This window comes from Blennius ocellaris (genome assembly GCF_963422515.1).
Source record: "Blennius ocellaris genome assembly, chromosome: 5".
In the NCBI taxonomy this organism is placed as follows: Eukaryota; Metazoa; Chordata; class Actinopteri; order Blenniiformes; family Blenniidae; genus Blennius; species Blennius ocellaris.
Window position 1 is genome coordinate 3,315,136 of NC_137654.1, and position 10,604 is coordinate 3,325,739.

General features: G+C 42.9%; 1 protein-coding gene across 1 annotated transcript in view; it reads left to right on the forward strand.

Moving 5' to 3' along the window:
- plpbp (pyridoxal phosphate binding protein) overlaps positions 1-2,861 on the forward strand; it is a 33,686-nt gene extending 30,825 nt beyond the window's left edge. The window contains exon 8 of the mRNA XM_080496451.1: positions 1,280-2,861. Coding sequence (XP_080352577.1) covers positions 1,280-1,459 — 180 coding nt within the window. The 3' untranslated portion in view covers positions 1,460-2,861. The remainder of the gene's footprint in view (positions 1-1,279) is intronic.
- Positions 2,862-10,604: the final 7,743 nt, after the last annotated feature.

Genomic DNA, 10,604 nt, shown 5'->3' on the forward strand with positions numbered 1-10,604 from the left:
GTCCGTCCTGGAGGAACTGGTTGGTTTTCCCTGGTTGATGGGAGATCAGACTCTGGGCGCTGGTCTCTGGATCAGGGGAAGGTCTGACCCTCGTGGTCAGGTCAGCAGAGGAACTGGGGAGTGAAGGCCCTTGGCTGCAGGCCTCTGGTGTTAGCTGTATGCTAACGCTGGGTGAGCTGAGCTGCTGGAATGCAGCTCCTTTCTCCCCGGTGTTCATAGGGGAAGGCTCGGAGCAAGAGTCGCTGCAAGGTGCTTTTTCTGGTTTTTGTATTTGAAGGTGTCAAATCCTGAGAGCTTCAACCAATCAGTGACTGGCTGAGTGCATGGGGGAAGAGTCTTTTGAGCAGAAAACGGGGGAGGATTTGCATGGGTCTGCTGTGGCAAAAGGTCCCCCCCACTGGGTGTGATGGTCAATCACCTTCCTGGGTCCGAATTCATGTCATGACTGTATCATGACAAATGAAAATGGTCTTTTCCTAGAAATGAACACACTTCCTGTGGTCTTGTGAGATCCCAACACTGCACATACAGTACCCGTATGTAGAAACAGTCACGTCTGCTACACAACTGAACTGCCATTGCGATGGCAAATCACGGCTGTTGTTTTGCCATCCCACCCCCCAAAAAAGCGAAACTATTTCCACACGATGAACGTGTGGTTTCTTTTAGGAACTACCTCCCGGTTTCTCCTTCAGCCGCACTTCCTGGCTGTACAACCCAAACAGACACGCTCCTTATTCACTGAGGTTGGCTGGTCAGGTGCACAAGAAAAATCTAATGAGTCGGCATGGAACTGCAACGTATGGACTGTTCCTCATGTTGCTGTCCTGTGCTGCAGCACAGCATAGAACTGCAACATTTGGAATGTGTTGTACAGGCGATTGGATGATCTCTGCTTTGTCAGATTATCAACAGTCTAATTTTTCACAATCTAATATCGCACAACTCTTGACTGTTTCATCTCTCTAATTTCAATATGAACTACAGTTACTCAGTATTCACACACAAAACTACAGTATTTACTTTAGTGGCACATTTTCTTTATTTTAAAGGTTGGACATGTTGTCTTTTTGTGATCACTGAGCTTAAATCACCATTATGCAGATAAAAGACAATGATGAGACATCATGAAAGATCCCGTTAAGGATACGTGACTTTTTGAATCTGTGCTTTCCTGCGTCAGGTGAAGAAGTTTCCGTCCTGATGGAGTGAATGTGGTTTGATGCTTCTTCCAGCTCATTTCCCTTTGCTTCTGTGATTTCTATGCGCGGATATGCAGATTGAGGTCGGTGCCACCAACGTGCGAGTGGGCAGCATCATATTTGGAAGCAGAGAATATCCGAACAGCACAAACAACACTCCGAACCCCAGCCCGGCCCCCAGCCCAGAGAAGACCTCCAAGACGGTGTCGGAGGAGGCGGCCAAGAAGATGCATCACCTGACGGTGTCTGAACACTGAGAACCGAAAGCGGAGGAGCACATCAGTCCCACAGAGCCGCGGGCCATCGGAAGACCTCCTTCAAGTGTAATTGCCTAACCCTCCTCACGCGCACTCGTGCTCTTTTGAGCATTAAGAAGTGGCTTTCACTACCAAAGTAGTTTAGCCTTTTTTACAGCAGTGATTCACAAGTGTTATTGAGCAGAGAGACGGCTACACAGACACCTTGAGCTTTGAAGTACTGCGATCCTACAAAAACATGACTTCTTAATTAAAGTATACCACCTTCTACATCCATCAACTCCAGGTTACCTCTCAGCACGTTGTGAGTGCGTCCAGCAGGAAATCTTCTGTTGTTGCTTTAAGTAGTCGTTGGTAGCTTTGTGGGATAAATGAGGCTTTGTAGTTAATCTGAGCTCCAATTTGAATCGGATGTGAAGTGTTCACAGTTTTTCTGCAGGTATCAGGAGAACCGAGTGCATGTAGAGCAGCCTGGTGCTGGTGTTGTCCGTTAATATGCAAAAGAGTGAGCGACGGTATAGAAGGCAGCTGAAGATGAGCGTTAAAGATGCTCTGATTTCAAGCATGTCAATTTCAATTAGTCTAATGAAAGTATCAGAGGCATGCATGTTTATCAGAATGAGACAATTTATGTAGTTATAATTCTTCAAAATGATGGAAATTTATCATCCAAAGAGCAGCTTCCTGTTCGAGGTTAACTCCTTTAGCTTCGTGGCTCTCAGCCAAACACAAATTTTCGCTTTGTTTGATTTGTTCCAGTTATAATTGATAAATAAATAAATTTATAAGGGGAAACTGCTCAATTAATTAAAAAAAACATCTAAAAAGACTCTTTTTTTCAAGATAAAATAACCAAAATGAGCAATGAAATCATAGTCATGAAAATGGAACATAAGTTGCTTTTTGTATGTTTGGTAACTGTTGATTTTAAAGGAAAATCATGTTTTAGAGGCTGGCTTTCTTTTGGCAGAAATGGCTCATTTGGCTTTCGGCTTCTGGTCCTCATATCTGAAAAACATCTGAACACTTGTAGTTTTGATTTTTGATTTTCTTCCATCATTTATTAGAAATCAAAACAGGTAACATTTCCTCCATAGTTGAGCTGGAGAGGATTTAATGAGCTTATTTGCTGTTGCTTTTACCACCAACCAGGATTTTTGTTTACGCTTTGTGCACAATGATGTATTTTACTTGCAAGAGATGAAAGCTGTGCGGTCTATGTCTCTGTAAGGTTGTGGTGGAGGGGCGGGAGGAGGAGGAGGAGGTCTGTGAAGCTGCTGTGATGTTTTTTAACTTTCCAATCTAACATGTCAGTAATGGAAACTTCTGCAGGTGCAATGTACCGTTTTTGTTGTACAAATGAGACAAAGACTTGATTTAATAAAATGTGTATCCCTTTATAATGACACACTATTGTGGCTTTGGTATTGTTTTGTGCGGTCACCAAATATTTAATATCTCTATTCTTATGAAGAGAAGTGGAGGTGCGTGTGTCTGTGTGTTTGTTGTGATGAATGAGGGAGTGAATCCATACAAGGAGTTTCAGTTTTATGCCTGGAGGTCGGTGTGAGGTTCACAGTGGAAGAACAAACGTGTTTCTGTCTTAACCAGGTTTCTCTGCATCCTCTGGTTCGGGCTCCAGCTCTCAAACGAGCTGAAGTCAAGCCATACATTTTCCTGTTTAAAAACTTCTGGCCATTATCTTGTTTTTCTTCTTTTTGCAAAAAATAGAAGTATTTTATTCCAGTTATATCTTTACAAATGGTGAGATGCTTCATAAAGTAGGATTTGTCCTACTACCTTTGTGCTAATAGCTGCTGGACAATCTTTTGAACAGGTTTGACCTCCCGAAGGCACTCGGCAGCCCAGGAGGCCACAGCTGTGCCTGTGTTCATGAAGGGCTAAAAGTAGCATGGAGTGATGTCACTCTTAAAGGTGTACAGGAGGATTTTCCTGAATTTTAGGAAAGACCCGCCCTCTCCACCTTTTGAAAAAATGCACATGCGCAACGCTGTACCTGCTCCCGAGACGGAACGCCTACTAGAACGTGTAGAGAGACGTGACGAGCCCAGTTCTCCTCGTGCACGCTCTGTTTACAAGTCGGCGTCGCTCACATCGCTCACCGTAATAACTACTGACGATGCAAATTACAAAACAAGCTAATCAACCCTGGAAAGTTACAATATAGACGTAGAGAACTTTTACTGGAAGTGATTTGAAATGGATTTCTCCAAATAGAAGCCAAACTTTACCTGTGGAGTAGAAACTTGGCGACTGAAGCGTCAGTGGGAAGCCCAACCTGGGCTTTCAGCGCCATCGTGTGAAACAATCTCCCAAAAACACTCTGGTCTTGTTTCTCTCTTCCGAAGCCTTTCTCTTCTTCTCATACACTTCCAAGACACTTTCTCTTGCGACCCTCTGCCATTTTCAAAGTACCCGGTGAGAACTGTGAGCTAGCTGAAGGTGTAGCTCACCATAGACACCTGAAAGCGCGCATGTGCAGAAAGTGAAAACTAATAGATCCACGCTACCCGGGGACGAGCACGTACGACGGCCTGACGTAATATATCACCAGAATGATTGACAATTGGGAGGACCAATAGTCTTGATGATCCACCCGGAAGAAGAAAATCCTCCTGTACACCTTTAAGAAAAATCTTACAATTCCTCGAAATGTAAGACTTTTCTTAGAATTTTAACTTCCTGAGATAAAAGTAACTCACAAAGCATATTAAGACCTAAGAGAGCTCCTAAGGTGAAAGACCACTAGGAGTGGGGAGGACTTTTAAGATGCCTGAGTTCCTTAAACAGACAAGATGACGGAAATAGAAAGAGACAGGAAAGATGTTCTTTTATTTAATCAGTGGTACTGACCATACACTTTTTTTTAAATGTGTGAAAAAATGTATATTTTAAAGGTGTGTTTGTTTTTAGCATCTGCTTGGTGCACCGCTTCTGTACGTAGTGTGATGAGCTCTGTGACATGACTTGTTGTAATTGGTGTAATATAAATACAATGGAAATCAATTATATTTTTAAGGTATTATGTAGCCATGTGGAATCCAGGAAAAGAAATAATAATAGCCAAGGCTGAACATCGTCTCTTCTGGACAGCTCTGAGCCATCAGAGGAACTGGGGCCTTCCATGCCACAGAACGACATTCAGCCTGAGACTTCTCTTCCTTCTCCCTTCTGCTTCTTTGCCAACCCTGCAGGAGAAGTTGGAAGCAGAGATGGACATTCTTATACAACACAAAAAAGTCTTTCTACAGGAGGGATATTACAGGCTCATAATTGAGCATTTAAAAAGTAAATTGGCTGACAAATGAATGATGCATCTTGTGATTTACTTGAACACGTTTCACTGTTTACGTTCATGTTGGTTCAATGCAATCACTGACTGGAAATTACCTAAAGTGCAACTGTAAATTGACACGGGGGGGGGGGGCAAGGATGTGTGCTGAGCCCCCTCCTCTTCACTCTGCTGACCCATGACTGCACACCCTCGCACAGCTCTAACCTCTTCATCAAGTTTGCGGACGACACGACCATGGTGGGAACTACAGGACTGAGGTGAGCCACCTGGCTGTGTGGTGCAGCCACAACGATCTCTTATTGAACATGGAGAAGATGAAGGAGATGCTTTTAGACTTTAGGAGAGCCCAGCATCCCCTTCTGTCCATCGACGGTACTGTGGTGGAGAGGGTGAGCAGCACCAAGTTCCTGGGTGTTCACATCACCGAGGACCTCTCCTGGACCATCAATACCACGTCCCTGGCCAAGAAAGCTCACCAGCGCCTCTACTTCCTCCACAAGCTGAGGAGAGAGAGAGCCCTGCCCCCCCAGCATGTGCACCATGGAGTGCCTCATGACCAGCTTGCATCACAGTGTCCCACATGGAAAGAACCTATATAAACATATGTTTTAATATAGGTTTTGAATATATGTGACGTATATAAAATTGGCCGGTTTCCTATATTTTATGTACATGTACATATATGTACATAGGTACATATGTACATATGTGCATATATGTACATATGTGCCTATAGATGCACATATATGTGCATATATGTACATAAAATATAGGAAAACGGCCAATTTTATATACGTCACATATATTCAAAACCTATATTAAAACATAGATGTTTATATAGGTTCTTTCCATGTGGGATTATTAGCTTAGCAGGTTAGCATTAACACGGTTCACATTTCACTCGAAAACTCCGGTAAAACTTAGTTTTATATTATCCTTAACTTAACATGTTACAACCCAGATAATATGCTTCACATTTGTGAATCTTAAGTATTTACCAACCTGTGATAAAGAAAAGAGAGAGCACATGCGTTGAAGCCGTTTACTTCCCGACATGCGCCGTCTAATGGACAGTAGAGGAATTACACTTGACTCAAAAGAGCTTGTATTGGAACCAAATGACTCTGCAGTATTTATGTGCATATATGCAGCATTTATGTGCATACATCCTCGTATAGGTTCTTTCCATGTGGGGTGGCACAGCGCCTGCACCGCATCCTGCCGCAGAACCCTCCAGCGCATCGTGAGAGCAGCTGTGAAGATCACTGGTGCCTCTGTCCCCGCCCTCCATGACATCTACGTCACCCGCCTCACCCACAAGGTCCTCCTCATCGCAGGTGATCCCGCCCACCTGTGACACAGCCTGTTCAGACTGCTGGCATCAGGGAGGAGACTGCTGAGTCTCCAAGCTAGGACCAGCCAACTGAGGGACAGCTTCACCCACCAGGCTGTCAGGACACTCAACTCCCTCCCTGCTCTGCCTCTGTTAGGTGAAAAACCTGCAAGAATGAGAGAAGAGAGACAACACCAGTATCGAGAGGAATAAAGATTCAAAACAATCAGCTAGCTTGTACAAGGGCAGAGAAATGAATTCACCTCACAGCTGATGTTCATCGATCTGCAAAGTTCCTTCCCCAGCTGCCCAGTTTTATTCACACAGTTGAAGTAGGCGGTTACAGTTTTTTATCCAGAGATACAACAAAACACGTTCTCAGGCCTGTGAGTGAGTGAGTGAGTGAGTGAGTGAGTGAGTGAGTGAGTGAGTGAGTGAGTGCGTGCGGCCAGAGACCTTGAAGACATCTCAGAGTGGCGCAGTTTTGATAAATCTTCTCGTGATTACAAAGTACAATGACTCGTGGTGTTGCAGATGTAAAACAGCGAACAGTGATTAAAATAGACATGCATGAATCAATGATAGCTTACAACGTGTTAATTCCCATTATACCAAGTACTAATAATTAACATAAAGTACAGATTTACTTAACAGCCTCCCACTACCTCAATCACACAAGAAAGCTGGATCCTGACACACACACACACACACACCCTGGACTCTCCCAAATACCCACCATCCACTTTTTAACACTGAACCTTATCACCCTTTTTTAAGATGGGAAATTAAGCCAGGGACCTGTCTTTCTGTTTGTTGTTTTTATTCTCCTGTTTTTAATTATTTATTTTAGTTTTTCTGTTGAATGTACTGTACCACAGACCAGAGACAAATGGCATTTTGAAACAGTATGTCCTCTACATACTATGGTATTGTTGGGATCTCAACAGGACCACAGAAAGTTTGTTCATTTCTGGGGAGAGACAATATTAATTTGTCATGAGACGCAGTCATGACATGAATTCTGACCCAGGAATGTGATGGCCTTTCACACCTAGAGTGGGGAAGGGGGGGACATTCTCCAGGACCTTCCTCCCCCCTTTCTGCTCAAGACTATCCCCCATGCATTTAGCCAGTCACTGATTGGTTGAAGCTCTCAGGCTTCGACACCTCTGAAGTCACACGTCGAACAAAAGGCTTCAGCCAGCCTCCATTCTCTCTCTCTTGCAAGACTGGACCCTGAGTAGGTGGGTTTCTGAAGAGCTGCTCCCAGCAGCTCAACTCACCCAGCGTTAGCACACAGCTAACACCAGACGCTCTTGCAACCAGGGGCCTTCACTCCTCTCTTGCAACGAAGACTCCGAGGAAACCTTCCCCTGATCCAGAGACCAGCACCCAGAGTCTGCTCTCCAGGGAACCACCCGGTTCCTCCAGGACGGACCAGGGAAACGACGCCTCACAGAACTTCTTTGTGTTTTCCTGAACAAGCAGGAAAGCCATCACAGACCTGAGCGACCAGCTCCTCAGTCTGGACAAAGGAACAACCAGGAGCTGCAAAGAAGGACTCCTGAAACATCAACTTCATCTTCTTCTCCTCAGCCTGCAGAACCAGCAACCACAGTTAGCAGGAGGTGCTAACTACAGGAGAAGACACCAGCTTCCCTCCAGCAGGACAACAACTGAACTCCTTCAAGGAAGTGGGAACAACCACTGGACTTTACCTGAGATTAGTTAAACCTGATGCTATGATAGAACTGTTTAACTTTATGAAGATGTGTTGATTCTGTTACAGTGATTGAGTTCTTTTGAACTATATTGTCTATGCTTATATTGCAATATTTTAGAAAATATAAATACAAAATCTCTTGCATTATATTTTCCAATATACTGCAATATATTTTTGTTTCTTGATATTTTATCACTTTGATCTTCAGTGTGAACATTTATGAGCATTTGCTTTGACTTCCAGATACATTGAGCTCATGTCAAGGTTCATTTTGGTGGTGAAAAGTTATATTTGTATAAAGAAACCTCTGATTTATTCCCGTTGTGTTGTTTTTAATCCTTTCTTCATCATTTTTATCAATGAATGTCAAATCCCTGATAGCACACCCAAACAAACATACATAGAAAGTATAACGGATTTCATTGTGGAGCAGAACAAAGTGAACTGACATCGGATTTACAAAGCAAAAAATATTTATTTGTGATATTTCTCTCGTCAATCAGTCACACTTTTAGTTTACCACAGAGAATTTCAGAGCCCTTTCAAAGTGGAGATCATAAAATACATTTTGCGAGCTTGTCACTTTATGTAGACTGCACCTAAACAAGTCTGCCAAAAGTACATTTACTCATTTAAATAGTCTTTTTAGCATTTCTATCAAAACCAGCTCCTCTGCTTGTTGGGTTTTTCCTGTTAAAGTGACTTGAAATGACTGTGTTGTATTTGATTCCACAAAAACACGCACTGAGGCTCCCTCAGCTCCCCTTCAACGCTGCTCGGTGTGGCTGCTACCGATGGGTCCAGTCAATATGGATTTCCCCTTTAATACAGTGCTACAAAAGAAAAAAATACGTAAATACAATGAAAATAAATGTTTGTGATATGTTTTACATCTTAATGTAGCTTTAAAGATTGAACTCACCTTTTACCATCATTCAGTTTGTCAGCAGAGTAAATCACAGAGAAAATCAATACATTTTCATGATGCAAATGAAAAGGTTACATCCAACTGACCAGATTTATTCAATTCAGCATCATAGTATATCCCAAGACTCATGATATTTCCATCAGTGCTGTGACATGATGTGTGCAGAGAGGTATCACCTGCATTTGTGTTTCTACTTGAATGAGAACTTTAAAGAGACACCGTGAAAGATAATGGTGTGTGAATGTGGGAGCGAATGGGTGAATCTGATGAATCATGTAAAGCGCTTTGGGGTTGCTCTCAGCGAAAAGGCGCTATATAAGTGAAGTCCATGACAACAAGGATGAGCCAGAACCAAGATTCATGACAGACAAACCTCCAAATCACTTTCCAAATAACTCCAATCCTGAGAAACACATGAAAATGTCATGTACATGTAGCCTGAAGTGTTATACTACTATAAAATACCACTGCTGGGAAAAAAATCTCAGTTGTAAAATCCACAGAATCACTCACAGGGGTAAATACAAATGAAACTGAGTGGAACACTTCCAACATTTTGTAAAGCTATCTGCTATCTCAAGGCACATCTAAATTCATGTTGGCATTCTTTTGGCCACATTAATGGCATAAATGTTTAAACCCCTTGATGGTTGGTGGACAGCTGGCAGTGGGGGGCCGTCAGGGCCTGCAATGCCTTCTCACTAGGCCGAAGAAACATTTCTGAATCACAGACTGATGTTGATTATATTTTGTTAATGAATACTTATTAAATAAAATGATCTGTCCGCTTCTTCTCATAGCTTCTCCCCAGCTGCGCTGCTTCCAAATGTGTGCTTTCATGTTAAAGCTTCGAGCTAATCACATTTCAGCGACGTGTTCAGCCACTAAAATCTGCTTGAGGCCTTCAGTCTAGTTCCGCAGGCTCCGGCAGCATGAAGTGGAGCTCATGCTGCTGTTTCAAACAATCAGATTTTGATATTGGTGACTCGTGCCCTCTGATTGGATAGTCAGCATTTACTCCTCAGCACAAGCTATCTGCCTTTGTAGCTGCATGAGCAAAAACATAGTTGTATTTATTTAATGCCAGTTTTGTCATCCCACAATGGCTGAAGGAAAAGAGAAAGGAGTTTGATTGTAGATTTATTGTCAAAACCATTTTCAAGCGGTCATTGAATACATTGCAGCACTCAGTACGCCGTGCATGGAGGTTTGCTGCAAGTTATTTGCACGCACTACTGGCAACTTCAGTCCAGGATTCTGGACTATATTTTTTGCTAGACAAAGACTACACACAAAAAGCTGATGTTTGTCACCCTCCTTGACCCCCAGAAGGTTTTGTAACAGCAGCCGCTTTTTTTTTTTTGCAACTGCAGCTTCAGTCGAAGGAGAGTTGTGCACTCCAGATTTGTTTCTTCAGTAAATGTTCTGGCTACACAAGTATCTGAGTTGCAATGGCTCTTTATACTGCATTTCTGCACAATAACGTGGTTTTTATAGCCATAAGACGTTATTGAGAGGCAGATTGATTCAGACTGAGCGCTACTGAAGGTCTAGTTCTGAAATGCACTGACAGCTGGACATGTAGTGAAACAAGAACATGAGCTACAGAATCGTACCTGAGTATTTAGTGGTGATTGTAGAGGAAATACACACTCTCGGGCAGATTATTTCATTGATCCACAGATGTGACACATATTCACTTAGACCAAGTGTCTGATGATGACCCACAAAGCCCTGGCTGGTGTATCGGCAGTGCTGTTGGAACTTAAAAATTCAGGAAACTCACTTCTTGTTCACAGTGATTCAAGTCTGGTAGTTAGTTCCACCATGATAACTCATTCAGTG